Source organism: Rhinoraja longicauda, chromosome 20 (assembly GCF_053455715.1).
Source record: "Rhinoraja longicauda isolate Sanriku21f chromosome 20, sRhiLon1.1, whole genome shotgun sequence".
In the NCBI taxonomy this organism is placed as follows: domain Eukaryota; kingdom Metazoa; phylum Chordata; class Chondrichthyes; order Rajiformes; family Arhynchobatidae; genus Rhinoraja; species Rhinoraja longicauda.
The window spans coordinates 7,142,984-7,160,765 of record NC_135972.1 but is presented as its reverse complement, the minus strand read 5'-3'; the positions used below and the strand labels follow the sequence as shown (position 1 = coordinate 7,160,765).

The window sequence follows — 17,782 nt, the reverse complement described above, 5'->3', positions numbered from 1 at the left end:
CTGTCCCGCTGAGTTACGCCAGCATTTTGTGTCTATCCTCAGCCTCTTTATTCGTGGGTTCCCAAGTCTTCAAATAAACCCTTTGTAGAGGAGTAAAAATAACTTGCCTCACACAGCTCCTTTCAACGTTGCCACTCTCACCTGAAAACTCTGCCCACTAGTCTTTGACATCTCCACCCTGGGGGGGGGGGAAGGTTCTGACTATACACCCTCTCTATGCCTCTCATAATCGTATATCGTTTTTAGTTTAGTTTAGTTTAGGGATACAGTGCGAAAACAGATCTTTCATCCCACCGAGTCCACACCGACCAGCGATTCCCACACACTAACACAAGCCTACACACGTGAGAGGGACAATTTTACATTTATACCTACAAACCTGTACGTCTTTGGAGTGTGGGAGGAAACCAAAGATCTCGGAGAAAACCCACGCAGGTCACGGGGAGCACGTACAAACGCCGTACAGACAAGCACCCACAGTCAGGATAGAACCGTGGTCATTGCGCTATGAGGCAGCAACACTATTGCTGTGCCAACGTGCCACCATGGTACGTCTACCAGTTAATAATATGTTTAAAGACAGGTGCGAACACTACTGAGTATGACATTGTTGTATGTCATGGAGTGATACAGTGTGGAAACAGGCCCTTCGGCCCAACTTGCCTATGCCGACCTACATGTCCCATCTACACCAGTCGCACCTGCCTGTGTTTGGCCCATATCTCTCTAAACCTGTCCTACCCATGAACCTGTCTAAATGTTTCTTAAATGTTGTGACAGTCCCAGCCTCAACTCAACTCTCTACCTTCGGTATAAACCAGCATTTACAGTTCCTTGGCACACACTACTATTAATCTTTCCCAATTCATCTAAACAATGTAGGGAGAGTTTTTGCACGGTTTTTGTGCTGTGCATATTTTGTTTTAAATTCTGTCTAAAGTTAATCTTTGGAATTAAAAAGTATATGACTGTGTCACGTTGCCATTTGGTCTGTTGCTCATCGTTCCCTGAGCCTCTTGTGTAACATGAAGCGGCGGAGACTGAGTTTCAGGTGGCGCTGGCTACGATTGGTGCTCAGACTGGTTGGGTGAGTTATATCTGCGGCTGTCTCACTTCATCCAGGCTGATTCTCCTCAGACGTTCATTCTCGCCTTCCTGTTCCTACTGAGGATACCTGCCAACTTCCCCGCGAGCATGAAGGTCGCTCTGTTTTTGTTTAGTGTGTGGCTTCCATCTGCCTCCAGCGTCCGTGAGTAGTTGCGTGCTTTGTGTTGAAATCCAGCTAACTCTGGCTTGAGACCCAGTTAACTGGCTGCCTTGAGACCCAGCTACCTCTGATTGTCTTGAGACCCAGCTACCTCTGCCTTGAGACCCAGCTACCTCTGCCTTGAGACCCAGCTACCTCTGCCTTGAGACCCAGCTACCTCTGCCTTGAGACCCAGCTACCTCTGCCTTGAGACCCAGCTACCTCTGCCTTGAGACCCAGCTACCTCTGCCTTGAGACCCAGCTACCTCTGCGTTCAGACCCAGCTAACTCTGCGTTCAGACCCAGCTAACTGTGAATTTGGTTTTGTGCAAGTCTCCCTCTCGGTCTCGGACTGTAACATTAACGGGTTACATCAACCATGAAGCATGTTAATAAATTGATGAGGGTTTTTTTTTTGTCTTTGTGTGTGTGTGTGTGTGTGTGTGTGTGTGTGTGTGTGTGTGTGTGTGTGTGTGTGTGTTTGTGTTTTTGTGTTTTGCAGTGCTGAACGCCAAGCCTGAAATCCCCTCCACCGCTATGATCCAGGGTCTCCGGACATCCACGACCGTGACCCTATCCAAGCCTATCTGTGTGTTTTCCACCGGAGATGTGGTCGAAGTGTTTGGAGTGCAGACAACCGCGACCGGTAAGTCCTGGCTATTCCTGCTCGATTTGCCCGGCTACGTTGGAAGCCACTACACATGCTGGTTAGAGTCTACCTTGGTGGGTTAGCCTGGCTACATTGGAAGCCACTACACATGCTGGTTAGTGTCTACCTTGGTGGGTTAGCCTGGCTACATTGGAAGCCACTACACATGCTGGTTAGAGTCTACCTTGGTGGGTTAGCCTGGCTACATTGGAAGCCACTACACATGCTGGTTAGAGTCTACCTTGGTGGTTCGCCCGGCTACATTGGAAGCCACTGCAGATGCTGGTTAGAGTCTACCTTGGTGGTTCGCCCGGCTACATTGGAAGCCACTGTACATGCTGGTTAGAGTCTACCTTGGTGGGTTAGCCTGGCTACATTGGAAGCCACTGTACATGCTGGTTAGAGTCTACCTTGGTGGTTTAGCCCGGCTTCTCTCTCGAACGATAGACACAAAGTGGGGGAAAGACTTAGGAGCAACCTGAGTGGTAGCTTTTTCACACAAAGGGCAGCCAGCGTGTGTGTGTAACGGGGTAGATAGACACAAAAAGCTGGAGTAATCCAGCGGGACTGAAGAAGGGTCTCGACCCGAAATGTCACCCATTCCTTATCTCCAGAGATGCTGCCTGCCCCGCTGAGTTACTCCAGGTTTTTGTGTCTGTCTTCGGTTTTAACCAGTGCCCCCAGTTCCTCCTTGCTCTGTGTAATGGGGTGTTTTTTTTCTTTTGCTTATGATACCTGCATCCGCAGTTACTTGTGTTAATCCAATTTCCTTATTTCTCTTGATTTAAAAATCGCTCTGTAGGGAAATGTGCCCAGTACAGAATCGTGAGAAGAATAGATTGGGTTGATCTACAGAGTCTCTTGCCCAGAGTAGGGGAATCGAGAACCAGGGGGCATAGGTTTAGGTGAAGGGGAGGGGGGTTAATAGGAACCTGAGGGGTAACTTTTTTCCACAAAGGGTGGTGGGCATAAGGAACAAGCTGCCGGAGGAGCTAGTTGAGGCAGGTATTACTACAACGTTTAAGAAACATTTAGACAGGTGCATGGATAGGACAGGTTTGGAGGGATATGGGCCAAATGCAGACAGACAGGTGGGACTAGTGTTGATGGGGCATGTTGGTCGGTGTGGGCAAGTTGGGCTGAAGTGTCTGCTTCCATGCTGTAAGACTCTATCTGTATCTTGAAGTATCTTGTCCCATACTTTGAGGTGAAGGAAGATTATAACTTGTACAATTGGTATTTAAGAGGCCAATTTTTAATGTAGCAAATTAAATCCATAAATCTCAATCAATGGATATTATTTATACTCTTAGATATAACTCGGCGGGCTGGGCTGTCTGTTCAGATTGGGCACTTGTTCCTGTGTCTTTGGTAGGTTGGGATGTGATTCCATGAGTTGGTAGCCCATGTTGAAATTCAGGATTCCAGGAAGGGTGTGGAGGTTTCCGTGACATTCCTGGCTCCACGCAGTGTCCTGGGCAAATGGCCCATTCCAGAGAGCTGAGCACACAAACCCAGGCTGACATTCCTTCTGCAAGATCGGATGAGATTGTTAAACTGATAAAGGCCCGACACACATGTTTGGTTTAGGGTCTAGGAAGGAACTGCAGATGCTGATTTAAACTGAAGATAGACACAGAAAACTGGAGTAACGCAGTGGGACAGGCAGCATCTATGGAGAGAAGGAATGGGTCATCTTTAGGGTCTCGACCTGAAGATGGGTCTCGACCTGAAGATGGGTCTCGACCTGAAGATGGGTCTCGACCTGAAGATGGGTCTCGACCTGAAGATGGGTCTCGACCTGAAGATGGGTCTCGACCTGAAGATGGGTCTCGACCTGAAGATGGGTCTCGACCTGAAGATGGGTCTCGACCTGAAGATGGGTCTCGACCTGAAGATGGGTCTCGACCTGAAGATGGGTCTCGACCTGAAGATGGGTCTCGACCTGAAGATGGGTCTCGACCTGAAGATGGGTCTCGACCTGAAGATGGGTCTCGACCTGAAGATGGGTCTCGACCTGAAGATGGGTCTCGACCTGAAGATGGGTCTCGACCTGAAGATGGGTCTCGACCTGAAGATGGGTCTCGACCTGAAGATGGGTCTCGACCTGAAGATGGGTCTCGACCTGAAGATGGGTCTCGACCTGAAGATGGGTCTCGACCTGAAGATGGGTCTCGACCTGAAGATGGGTCTCGACCTGAAGATGGGTCTCGACCTGAAGATGGGTCTCGACCTGAAGATGGGTCTCGACCTGAAGATGGGTCTCGACCTGAAGATGGGTCTCGACCTGAAACGTCACCCATTCCTTTTCTCCAGAGATGCTGCTTGTCCTGCTGAGTTACTCCAGCTTTTTGTTTCTTTTTGGGTAATGGTTTTTCTTTCGTGTCATTACTAATACTGTATATTAGGGTGGCACAGTGGTGCATTAGTAGGGTTTCTGGCTTACAGCGCCAGAGACCCAGGTTTGATCTTAATTATGGGTGCAGGAAAAAAAACTGCAGAAGCTGGTTTAAATCGATGATGGTCTGACAATAGACAATAGACAATAGGTGCAGGAGTAGGCCATTCAGCCCTTCGAGCCAGCACCGCCATTCAATGCGATCATGGCTGATCACTCTCAATCAGTACCCCGTTCCTGCCTTCTCCCCATATCCCCTCACTCCGCTATCCTTAAGAGCTCTATCCAGCTCTCTCTTGAAAGCATCCAACGAACTGGCCTCCACTGCCTTCTGAGGCAGAGAATTCCACACCTTCACCACCCTCTGACTGAAAAAGTTCTTCCTCATCTCCGTTCTAAATGGCCTACCCCTTATTCTTAAACTGTGGCCCCTTGTTCTGGACTCCCCCAACATTGGGAACATGTTATCTGCCTCTAATGTGTCCAATCCCCTAATTATCTTATATGTTTCAATAAGATCCCCCCTCATCCTTCTAAATTCCAGTGTATACAAGCCCAATCGCTCCAGCCTTTCAACATACGACAGTCCCGCCATTCCGGGAATTAACCTAGTGAACCTACGCTGCACGCCCTCCATAGCAAGAATATCCTTCCTCAAATTTGGAGACCAAAACTGCACACAGTACTCCAGGTGCTGTCTCACCAGGGCCCGGTACAACTGTAGAAGGACCTCTTTGCTCCTATACTCAACTCCTCTTGTTACGAAGGCCAACATTCCATTGGCTTTCTTCACTGCCTGCTGTACCTGCATGCTTCCTTTCATTGACTGATGCACTAGGACACCCAGATCTCGTTGAACTCCCCCTCCTCCTAACTTGACACCATTCAGATAATAATCTGCCTTTCTATTCTTACTTCCAAAGTGAATAACCTCACACTTATCTACATTAAACTGCATCTGCCATGTATCCGCCCACTCACACAACCTGTCCAAGTCACCCTGCAGCCTTATTGCATCTTCCTCACAATTCACACTACGCTGGAACTTAGTATCATCTGCAAATTTGCTAATGGTACTTTTAATCCCTTCGCCTAAGTCATTAATGTATATCGTAAATAGCTGGGGTCCCAGCACCGAACCTTGCGGTACCCCACTGGTCACTGCCTGCCATTCCGAAAGGGACCCATTTATCCCCACTCTTTGCTTTCTGTCTGTCAACCAATTTTCTATCCATGTCAGATCTGAAACGTCTCGATCTGAAACGTCACACATTCCTTCTCTTCTGCAATGCTGCCTGACCCGCTGAGTTACTCCAGCGTTTTGTGTCTACCTTAACTATGGGTGCGGTCTGTATGGAGTTTGTACGTTCTCCCCGTGACCACGTGGGTTTTCTCCAGGTGCTCCAGTTTCCTCCCAAACTCCAAAGACGTGCGGGTTTGTAGGTTAACTGGCTTGGTAAAATTGCAAATTGCCCCGAGTGTGTCGGACAGTGCTAGTGTACGGGGATCGTTGGTCGGTGCGGACTCAGTGGGCCAGAGGGCCTGTTTCCATGCTGTATCTCAACCAAACTACTTGGTATGTGGGAATATTCAGTGTGCTTAGTGATTCACACATTTGCTGCATTTTGGATAGATTTGAACATTGAAAAGGAGACAAAAGGAACTGCAGATGCTGGTTTACAAAAAGACACAAAGTGCTGGAGTAATCCAGTGGGTCAGGCAGCATCCTGACTTGCTGATTATGCCAGCACTTTGTGTTTTTATGGTATTGTTGTTTGATGGTTTCATTTGATGTCTGTCGTGATTATTGAATAGCCGTTTGAAACAGAAGTGTGACTTTCCTGCAAATGAATGTGGTGTCTCGACTATTAATGCCTGAGAACAAGCACTAGTTACTAAATCAGATGACATGAACAGCTTTTGGCAACCTTGGTCTCCACCTTCTTTGTAAACATTCCAGCACTTTGTGTCTTTTTGTGAACCGGCATCTGCAGTTTGGGACAACAGGTACCACCCCAACATCATGCAAGTAGAAGAAACTAGGAATTGCAGATATCGCAAAATGCTGGAGTAACTCAGCGGGTCAGGCAGCATCTAGGAGAGAAGCAATGGGTGATGTTTTGGGTTGAGACCCTTCTTCAGACTGATGCAGATGCTGGTTTACCAGCGAAAGACACAAAATGCTTTCTTTTCTATAAACCAGCATCTGCTGTTCCTTCCTATTACATAAAGAATGCATTTTTGTTGCTTGAGCAAAACACAAACTGCAGATTTGTTTTATGTGGAGGCCAAGCTAATGGATATTTTTCAGGCAGAGGTAGATAGATTCTTGATTAGTACGGGTGTCAGGGGTTATGGGGAGAAGGCAGGGGAACAGGGTTAGAAGGGAGAGATCGATCAGCCATGATTGAATGGCAGAGTAGACTTTAGTTTAGAGATACAGTGCGGAAACAGGCCCTTCTGCCCACCGAGTCCGCACCGAACAGCGATCCCCGCACACTGACACTATCCTACACGCAATGGACAATTTACACTTGTACCAAGCCAATTAACCTACAAGCCTGTACGTCTTTGGAGTGTGGGAGGAAACCAAAAATCTCAGAGAATACCCACGTGGTCATAGGGAGAACATATAAAGTCCGTACAGACAGCACCCGTAGTCGGGATTGATCCCGGATCTCCGGCGCTTCAAGTGCAATAAGGCAGCAACTCTGCCGCTGTGCCACCGTGCCATCCTTATTGACGTGCCGCAAGGTCTAATTCTGACCTATCACTTATGCACTTATCTTTCTCTCTCTTTGTAAGTAAATAGCAACTATTTCCACTTGAAGTCAAGGCCTGCATTTATCTCGGGCCTGAGGCTAGTGAAGACGCTGAGCCTCATTAGACAAAAGACAATAGGTGCAGGAGGAGGCCATTCGGCCCTTCGAGACAGCACCGCCATTCAATGTGATCATGGCTGATCATTCTCAATCAGTACCCTGTTCCTGCCTTCTCCCCATACCTCAGTCTGAAGAAGGGTCTCGACCCGAAACGTCACCCATTCCTTCTCTCCCGAGATGCTACCTGACCTGCTGAGTTACTCCAGCATTTTGTGAATAAATCGATTTGTACCAGCATCTGCAGTTATTTTCTTATTCTCCCCATACCCCCTGACTCCGCTATCCTTAAGAGCTCTATCTAGCTCTCTCTTGAATGCATTCAGAGAATTGGCCTCCACTGCCTTCTGAGGCAGAGAATTCCACAGATTCACAACTCTCTGACTGAATTTTTTTTCCCTCAACTCTGTTCTAAATGGCCTACCCTTTATTCTTAAACTGTGGCCCCTTGTTCTGGACTCCCCCAACATTGGGAACATGTCTCCTGCCTCTAACGTGTCCAACCCCTTAATAATCTTCTCAGCCTCAGCCTCAAAGCGCTGCTTAAGTTTGCTCCCTTTTGGCTTTGAGTTAATTGTATCCAAGATTGATCCCACCTGCGGATATCTAACTATTTGAATGACCTAAAGCAGTTGAACTGACGGTGTGTGAATTTTTTATTTTTTTCCAGTACTCCCAAGTGAAATTGGCAACAGCACGATATTGACTTACCAACAGACTGGAGGCGGTGCCAGTGCACCCTACCGAGCTGCGAGCTTTGCCATTCCCACCTGTACAATGTTGCCCTTCATGCCGAGTCTGGACCCTGCGGTGATCCGTGAAGAAATCGAACAATATCTCTTCAGAGTTGGCAATGATGTTCAGTGTCTGAACCAATTGCCCTTTGTTACGGGGGACTGTAATGCACCACTTAAAGAGAATGTATCTTACAGGTAAGGAAATTGGATTTTATTGACAGTCTCTATGCTGTTAATATTGTAAAGGTAAAACAGCCGTCTGAAGTAATGTTGGAAATATATTGTTAGACAATCATTCAATGCGCTGGAAGCTTGGTTATGACCAAAGGCAATTTGGAGTTTATGCAGGTTAAATGGAGATCGGGGGACATGTGCCTACGGGCGGCACGGTGGCGCAGCGGTAGAGTTGCTGCCTTACAGCGAATGCAGTGCAGGAGACTCGGGTTCGATCCTGACTACGGGCGCTGTCTGTACGGAGTTTGTACGTTCTCCCCGTGACCTGCGTGGGTTTTCTCCGAGATCTTCAGTTTCCTCCCACACTCCAAAGACGTGCAGGTTTGTAGGTTAATTGGCCGGGCAAATGTAAAAATTGTCCCTGGTGTGTGTAGGATAGTGTTAGTGTGCGGGGATCGCTGGGCGGCGCGGACCCGGTGGGCCGAAGGGCCTGTTTCCGCGCTGTATCTCTAAATCTAAAAAAAAATCTAAACTTGGAACACAGAACAGTCCCTTCAGCACACAATGATGGCAAGACAAGGGCCTGTTTCCGCTGGGTCATTAGTGATAGGAGCAGAATTAGGCCAGTTGGCCCACCAATCCAGAACAAGGGGCCACAGTTTAAGAATAAGGGGTAGGCCATTTAGAACTGAGATGAGGAAAAACGTTTTCAGTCAGAGAGTTGTGAATCTGTGGAATTCTCTGTCTCAGAAGGCAGTGAATCAAATTCTCTGAATGCATTCAAGAGAGAGCTGGATAGAGCTCTTAAGGATAGCGGAGTCAGGGGGTATGGGGAGAAGGCAGGAACGGGGTACTGATTGAGAATGATCAGCCATGATCACATTGAATGGTGGTGCTGGCTCAAAGGGCCGAATGGCCTCCTCCTGCACCTATTGTCTATAATTCTACTTTGTCATTCAATCATGGCTGATCTATCTCGCCCTCCTAATCCCATTCTCCTGCCTTCTCTCCATAATCCTTGACACCGATACTAATCAAGAATCTAGTGGGAGCGTCTTGGGCCAGAGGCCACAGCCTCAGAATGAAATGAAGCACCCCTGGAAAGGAGATGAGAAGGAATGTCTTTAGTCAGAGGGTGGAGAATCTGTGGAATTTGTTGCCACAGATGGTTGTGGAGACCAAGTCAATGGATATTTCTAAGATGGAGACTGACAGATTCCTGATTAGCATGGGTGTCGGGGATTTTCAGGAGAAGGCAGGATAATGGGTTTGAGAGGAAAAGATAATTTAGCCATGATTGAATGGCGGCGTAGACTTGATGGGCTGAATGGCCTAATTCTGCTCCTAGAACTTATGAACTTATCAGTTACCCCAAACCATTTCATGGAGGGATTCATTTTGTGAAAAATGTCGCACATGGGGACCAGTTATGGATGTAGACTAGAACCGACTTGGTTGCAAATGTTCCAGGTGTTGTTTTGAAAGGGAATCCCTCCATGTGGTGCAGGAAGGAACTGCAGGTGCTGGTTTACACTGAAGGTAGACATAAAATGCTGGAGTAACTCAGCGGGACAGGCAGCATCTCTGGAGAGAAGGAATGACAGTCTGAAGAAGGGTCTCAACCTGAAGCGTCACCCATTCCTTCTCTCTCAGCGCCTGTTCCGCTGAGTTACTCCAGCATTTTGTGTCTCACCTCCATGTAGTAGTGGCTCTTGCTGTGTGCTCCACATAGTGGAGAGAGAGTGGGCGGCCTCAACACATCTAATGGCTGGTTGTACGAGTCTATGAACCTCCTATTGTATTGGGATCACACATATTATAGTACAACATTATTTTTGCTTTGCTGGAGACTTGCATGTACTTGTCATTGATATTTCCATTGATTTTTGGGTCACTTTAACTTCACCCATCTGAAGTCTAGTTTAGTTAAGTGATGCAGCGCGTAAACAGGCCCTTCAGCCCATCGAGTCCGCACCGACCAGCGATCCCCGCACATTAACACAAGCCGCATCACACACTGGGGACAATTTACACTTGTACCAAGTATACAAACCCAAGCCAATTAACCTACAAACCTGTACGTTTTTGGAGTGTGGGAGGAAACCGAAGATCTCGGAGAGAAAACCCACGCAGGTCACGGGGAGAACGTACAAACTCCGTACAGAAAGCACCCGTAGTTGGGATCGAACCCGGGTCTCTGGTGCTGTAAGGCAGCAACTCTCCCACTAAGTTGGTGGTGTTGTTTATTGTACTGCACTTGCCCTAATGTTAATGTGTTGTTACACTGCAGGTTCAAGTATGCTGTGAGGAGCGCCTCAACAAACACCATCTTAGATGAAACACTCTGGTCCGATCCCATCCCCCTGCTACGAGGTGAGTGGACGTCAGTGTGCATCTGCTTCCGTTCAGCCTTCAATACTGTGACCTGGTCACTTTGTATTGTAATAATCACTCAACGTGGATCAGTACAGCTACGTGCCTTTCTGACCACAATGTCAGTGCTGAACATGATGCCAAGTTCAACTAATCTCCTCTATTTGGATACGATCTATTGCCTGCATATCCATGTGCCTATCTTAAAAACCTCTGCAATGCCACTATCATTTCTGCCTCCACCACCACCCCTGGCAGAACATTCCAAACACCCTCATTCTCTGAGTCTGTGCCTCCAATGATTGATATATCTCTATCGGGTCTCTCCGCGGCCTCCTACGCTCCAGAGAAAACACTTTTTTGTTCAACACCTCCTTCTAGCGAATACCCTCTAATCTAGGCAGCATTCTGGTAAACCTCTTCTGCACTCTCTCCAAAGCCTCGTGCTTCCTGGAAAGTGGCAACAGACCTGTTGGATGGCTAGGAGGATATCGTCTAAATTTACCCCACCTTGGTTCATGTAGAGGCTTCCCCTGAAATATTTTGATTTCGGACATTTGCTTGAGCACTGTAACGGTTGTGATGTTTGTTTGGAGATACAGCATGTAAACATGCCCTTCGAGTCTGCGCCGACCTACGATCCCCCAAACACAAGTTGTATGTTATCCCAGTTTCACATACTACACACTAGGGGTAATTTACAGAAGCCAATCAACCTGCAAACCTGTAGTATAAGAAAATAACTGCAGATGCTGTTACAAGTCGAAGGTATTTATTCACAAAATGCTGGTGTAACTCAGCAGGTCAGGCAGCATCTCAGAAGAGAAGGAATGGGTGACGTTTCGGGTCGAGACCCTTCACCCATTCCTTCTCTCCTGAGATGCTGCCTGACCTGCTGAGTTACTCCAGCATTTTGTGAATAAAAACCTGCAAACCTGCACATCTTTGGAGTGTGGGAAGAAATCGGAGCGCCCAGAGAAAACCCACATGGTCACAAACACCGACCGCACAGACAGAACCCATAGTCAGGATCGAACCCCAGTCTCTGGCTCTGTGAGGCAGCAGCTCTAAGGATGTGCCACTGTGCCATTTGTGTGAAAACTGTGTACCCTGGCAGTGTTGTGGCTCCAGTACACAATGACAGAACTCTGAACTCTTTAAATGTTCACCTTTGTGGAGATAATTTGAAAATGCATGTGCACGTCAGATATGTCTTAATACCCTGTGATAATTCTAATGCCAGAATAACCCAATATCTACACGGGTGCATGTTTTACTCGACAAGCTTTGAAGTTTGATGTAACTGCCCTTGCATTTTACCTGCTGCTAAACAGTGTTGAAATAGGGTTGCTTTTTTTTAAGGAGAAAAGACGAGTATAAAATTTGAAATATTTGCCCTGCTCGCATTGAACTAAGTTGGACAAGGGCAGGTGAAATCATTATTTGAAAGCTAAATTATAAGAGAGAAAATAGACGCAAAGTGCCGGAGTAACTCGACAGGTCAGGCAGTGCCTGACAAGGTCTCGACACGAAACGTCATCTATTCATTTTTCTCCAGAGATGCTGCCTGTCCCGCTGAGTTACTCCAGCTTTTCGTGTCTATCTTTGGATTAAACCAGCATCTGTAGTTCCTTCCTACACAGCATCTGACAGATACTGCCTGACCCGCTGGGTTACTCCAGCACCTTGTGTCTATCTTTGCTATTAACCACCATCTGCAGTTCCTTATTTCTACTACTAATAACAATAGGGAGAACTTGATTTTGCTGCTCCTTTTGAAAGGCACCTTCCGCAAGCAGGCAAATTTTGCTATTCCTGCAACACCCATAATTTTTGCCATTTTTTGCGGTGCTTTACATCGATCGATCAGCCATGATCATATTGAATGGCGGTGCAGGCTCGAAGGGGCGAATGGCCTACTCCTGCACCTATTTTCTATGTTTCTATTCCCATTGTTCTTAGTTTTGATCTGCGGGTCTGTTTCCCATAACTATTCCACTTCATGGGTTCATAAGTGATAGGAGAAGAATTAGGCCATTTGGCCCATCTAGTCTGCTCCACCATTCAATCATGGCTGATCGATCTATCTCTCCCTCCGAACCCCATTCTCCTGCCTTCTGCCCATAACCCCTGACACCTGTATTAATCAAGAATCTATCTATCTCTGCCTTAAAAATATCCATTGACGGCCTCCACAGCCTTCTGTGGCGATGAATTCCACACCTTCCAACTAAATAAATTTCCCCATCTCCTTCCTAAAGGAACGTTCTTTAACTCTGAGGCTGTGGCCTCTGGTCCTAGACTCTCCCACAAGTGGAAACATCCTCTCCACATCCACTATCCAGACGTCTCTTTATTCAGCAAGTTTCAATGAGGTCGCCCCTCATCCTTATAAACTATCTACAAAAATGCCTGGAGTGCATCTGCCTCGGAGGCAGGTATGATAGTAGCATTTAATAGACCTTTGGGGTAGCTACATGGGATATGGATTAGTTTAGGAAGGAACTGCAGATGCTGGTTTAAACCAAAGATAGACAAAAGGCTGGAGTAACTCAGCGGGATGGACAGCATCTCCGGAGAGAAGGAATGGGTGACGTTTCGGGTTTCAGACTTAAGAAGGGTCTTGACCCGAAACGTCACCCATTCCTTCTCTCCAGAGACGCTGCCTGTCCCACTGAGTTACTCCAGCTTTTAGTGTCTATCTTTGGGTATGGAGTATATGCATGCAGGCAAGAGTGTGTCTTGGTATCGTGTTCAGCACAGACATTGTGGGCTGAAGGGCCTGTTCTTGTGCTGTTCTGGGTTCCATGTTCCATTCACCACTCTTAAATGTTGTCTAATTGAACCCTTTCTTGTCTGCAGTTGCTGACTTTGCAGTCATTGATACCCAGCCAGGAGCGAGGACAGGGGGAATGGTGGTGATTACAACTATCCTCGTTATCCTTCTCTCTCTTCTCCTGTGTGTCTTTGTCACTTTGCTGATTTATGCCCTTGGGTGAGTATTGTAGAATGGAGCACAAGTGTCTTAATTGATATAGAGTCATCGAGTGATACAGCGTGGAAACAGGCCCTTCGGCCCAACTTGCCCACACCGGCCAACATGTCCCAGCTACACTAGTCCCACTTGCCTGCGTTTGGTGCAAATCCCTGCAAACCTGTCCTATCCATGTACTTGTCTAACTGTTTCTTAAACGTTATTTTGTTTTAGATTTAGATCTTTTAGATTTAGAGATTCAGCGCAGAAACAGGCCCTTCGGCCCACCGGGTCCGCGCCGCCCAGCGATCCCCGCACATTAACACTATCCTACACCCAACTAGAGACAATTTTTACATTTGCCCAGCCAATTAACCTGCAAACCTGTACGTCTTTGGAGTGTGGGAGGAAACCGAAGATCTCGGAGAAAACTCACGCAGGTCACGGGGAGAACGTACAAACTCTGTACAGTACAGCACCCGTAGTCAGGATCGAACCTGAGTCCAAGGTGCTGCATTCGTTGTAAGGCAGCAACTCTACCGCTGCGCCACCGTGCCGCCCATCGGTGATTGTCCCAGCCTCAACTACCTCCTCTGCAACTTGTTCCATACACCCACCCCCCTTTGTGTGAAACAGTTACCCCTCAGATTCCTATTAAATCTTTTCACCTTGAATCTATGCCCTCTGATCCTCAATTCCCCTACTCGAGGCAGGAGATTCTGCATCTATCCGATTTATTCTTCTCATGATTTTATACACCTTTATAAGATCACCTCTCATCCTCCTGTGCTCCAAGGAATAGAGACCCAGCCTACTCAACCTCTCCCTATAGCTTAGACCCTCTAGTCCTGGCAACATCCTCGTAAATCTTCTCTGCACCCTTTCCATCTTTCCTATAACACGGTGCCCAGAATTGAACACACTATTCTAAATGTGGCCTCACCAACGTCTTCTACAACTGCAACATGACCTCCCAACTTCTATACTCATCGTTGCTGTTTTAAATCCCAAGCTGTTTCAGAAAGCTAATATGAAGAGCTTTCACTTTTTAGTTATTTTTGGTTCAATTACTTGCTTTTTGGTTACCTTTTTGGTAAATCTGTGTATTTTTGATAAAACTGCAAGTGAATAACTTTGGTTATTATTGGTTGCAAGTGAATTTAGTAGCAAGTAAGCTGTTTCGAGGGATGAGGGGGAGTGGTGGGGACTTCATTGAAACTCGCTGGTTAGTGAAATGCCTGGATAGAGCATCTGGAGAAAACTCACATGGTCACGGGGAGAACGTACAAACTTCATACAGACAGCCACCGTAGTCAGGATCGAACCCAGCTCTCTGGCACTTCAAGGCAGCAAATTTACTGCTGTGTTGCCCAAAACTTTTGAACTTTGTTTCTAAACTTGTTTTAGTGTTCAGTAAAATTTCTGCAAAGTGTCATAGTAACTTTAGACCAGGGGGGGGGGAAGCCCTGCACTTCTGAAAATTAGCCGTCGGATGGAAACGAATTGTGACCTCAGTGGTCAATGAAACCATGCATTTAATACAAGTGCTCCTCACTTTGGCACTCTGCTTTAACCTCTAGCATGAAGGAGGAGAAGCTTGCAATGGAACAGCAGTCGGTTCCACAGACCTACGTCCCCCATCATAAAAACGAGGGCTTTGCCGACGTTTTCCAAAAAGAAGGTCTGAAACTCACTGCCTCGCAGTCACCTGGACAAGCACAATATCAAGCAATCGATGCTGAACCTCAGCAAACTCCAAGGTGTAAGTCTGTGCCTTTTCTCGTTTGTTGCTGGTGTACTTTTGGGTTTTGTGTTGGGAGGCTTCAGTCAAAAGTTGGAGGTCCGGGAAAATAATCTCTAGCTGGTTTAAGAGAAGTCTTAAGGGGTTGGACAGGCTGGATGCAGGAAGATTGTTCCCGATGTTGGGGAAGTCCAGAACAAGGGGTCACAGTTTAAGGATAAGGGGGAAGTCTTTTAGGACCGAGATGAGAATGTTTTTTTTCACACAGAGAGTGGTGAATCTGTGGAATTCTCTGCCACAGAAGGTAGTTGAGGCCAGTTCATTGGCTATATTTAAGAGGGAGTTAGATGTGGCCCTTGTGGCTAAAGGGATCAGGGGGTATGGAGAGAAGGCAGGTACGGGAAACTGAGTTGGATGATCAGCCATGATCATATTGAATGGCGGTGCAGGCACGAAGGGCCGAATGGCCTACTCCTGCACCTATTTTCTATGTTTCTATGTTTCTAAATCTCAATCATATGCACAGCATATAATGCACAATCTTCTGCACCGAGCCTGCACTCGCGTGAGTTTAGCAGGATGAGGAGAGGGGGGGGGGGGCTCATTGAGACTTGCCGAATACTGAATAGCCCGGATAAGGAGGATGTGGAGAAGATGTTTCCACTGTCTAGGACTGAAGGTCGTAGCTTCAGAATAAAAGGGCATACCTTGATAAATGTAGAAATATAGAAAATAGGTGCAGGAGTAGGCCATTCAGCCCTTCGAGTCAGCACCACCATTCAATATGATCCTGGCTGATCATCTAAAATCAGTACCCCGTTCCGGCTTTCTCCCCATCTCCCTTGATTCCGTTAGCAAAGGAGATGAGGAGGAATTTCTGTAATCAGAGGGTGGTGAATCTGTGGAATTCATTGCCACAGACGGCTGTGGAGGCCAAGTCAATGGACATTTTTAAGGTGGAGATTGACAGTTTCTTGATTAGTGCGGGTGTCGGGGGTTATAGGGAGAAGGCAGGAGGATGGGGTTGAGAGGGAGAGATAGATCAGCCACGATTGAATGTGATAGTAGACCTGATGGGCCGAATGGCCTAATTTTTGCTCCTATCACTTATGATCTTATGATCCCTCTGGTTGTGGTAGGGTGGTTCAGTTGCCTGATTACAGCTGGGAAGAAACTGTGGGTAATCTTTCTCGTTGGGCGGGTAGAGAGATGGGAAAATGTCACAGGATGGGATTTTATTGGAACACTGGGCGGACTGGTGCTCTGATAACAACCTGTCCCTAAATACCACCAAGACCAAGGAGCTGATCATCAACTTCCGTAGGTCACATAACGGGGAATATGCCCCGATCTCTATCAACGGGAACAGTGTGGAGAGAGTGTCCAGCTTCAGGTTTCTGGGCACTCACATTTCGGAGGACCTAACATGGTCCAATAACACTGCTGCGCTGGTCAAGAAGGCACAGCAACGACTGTTCTACCTAAGAACACTGAAGAAGTCTGGTCTACCCCAACAGCTGCTGACGACATTAGAGAGCATCCTAACGCATGGCATCCCTGTGTGGTACCTCAGCTGCACGGAGGCAGAAAGGAAAGCTCTACAGCGGGTAGTCCATAGAGCTCAGAGGGCCATCGGAACACAGCTACCAGCTGAGGCATCTACAGCACACGATGCCTCAGAAAAGCCACCAGCATCCACAAAGACTCTTCACACCCCTGCAACAGTCTGTTCGAACTCCTTCCATCGGGCAGACGATACAAGGCCTTCTACGCCCTCACCTCCAGACTCAGGAACAGCTTCATCCCCAGGGCCATAGCTGCTATGAACCGGTCCTGCTGAGCCGGATGGTCACATCGCACAGTGATCTGGCACAGGTCAACTTGCACTTTATCCTGTCTAAAACTGTTACAACAATTGTTTCATTGGGTTGTTGTTGTCTAAATTAATTAATTTATTGCATCGTTTGGGAGGCACATTCCCAATCTCGTTGTACCCCTGTACAATGATAGTAAAGATATATTGTATTGTATAAGTGTGGTTTCTAATCCCCATTTTCCTTGCCGCTCCAGGGTCGGCGATGTAGACTGAAGACGTGACTCTGCAGATTGGCAGTGAGATGGATGTTGATAAACAACAAGGTTTCCTTGTAATCTTCCAGGCTGAACCACGTCACTGGATCACAAAGTTGTTTTTACAAATCATGGTGAATGTATGGGGGGGGGAGATAAATTCTAACTGATTTGGTTAAGCTTTTTTTTTTAATCATTGCCATGCATAGTTGAAATAAAGTACTTTGTCATTTGGGTTGGTGTGTTTTGCTTACATTTCCTTCTTTATTTCTTCAGACTGAAGTAGGGTCCCAACTTGAACCGTCACTTGTCCATGTTTAGATTTAGATTTTTTTAGATTTAGAGATACAGCGCGGAAACAGGCCCTTCGGCCCACCGGGTCCGCGCCGCCCAGCGATCCCCGCACATTAACACTATCCTACACACACTAGGGACAATTTTTACATTTTACCCAGTCAATTAACCTACATACCTGTACGTCTTTGGAGTGTGGGAGGAAACCGAAGATCTCGGAGAAAACCCACGCAGGTCACGGGGAGAA

The 17,782-nt window shown here is 47.1% G+C and overlaps 1 protein-coding gene across 1 annotated transcript; it reads left to right on the top strand.

Annotated features, from left to right (window-relative positions):
• The first annotated feature begins 1,162 nt into the window (after positions 1-1,162).
• On the top strand, positions 1,163-17,386 carry LOC144603350 (uroplakin-3a-like). The gene is made up of 7 exons (XM_078416499.1): positions 1,163-1,249; positions 1,749-1,892; positions 7,843-8,104; positions 10,374-10,456; positions 13,319-13,451; positions 15,011-15,192; positions 17,242-17,386. The coding sequence occupies exons 1-7, from the start codon at positions 1,195-1,197 to the stop codon at positions 17,253-17,255; spliced, it is 873 nt and encodes a 290-aa protein (XP_078272625.1). The 5' UTR covers positions 1,163-1,194; the 3' UTR covers positions 17,256-17,386.
• Positions 17,387-17,782: the final 396 nt, after the last annotated feature.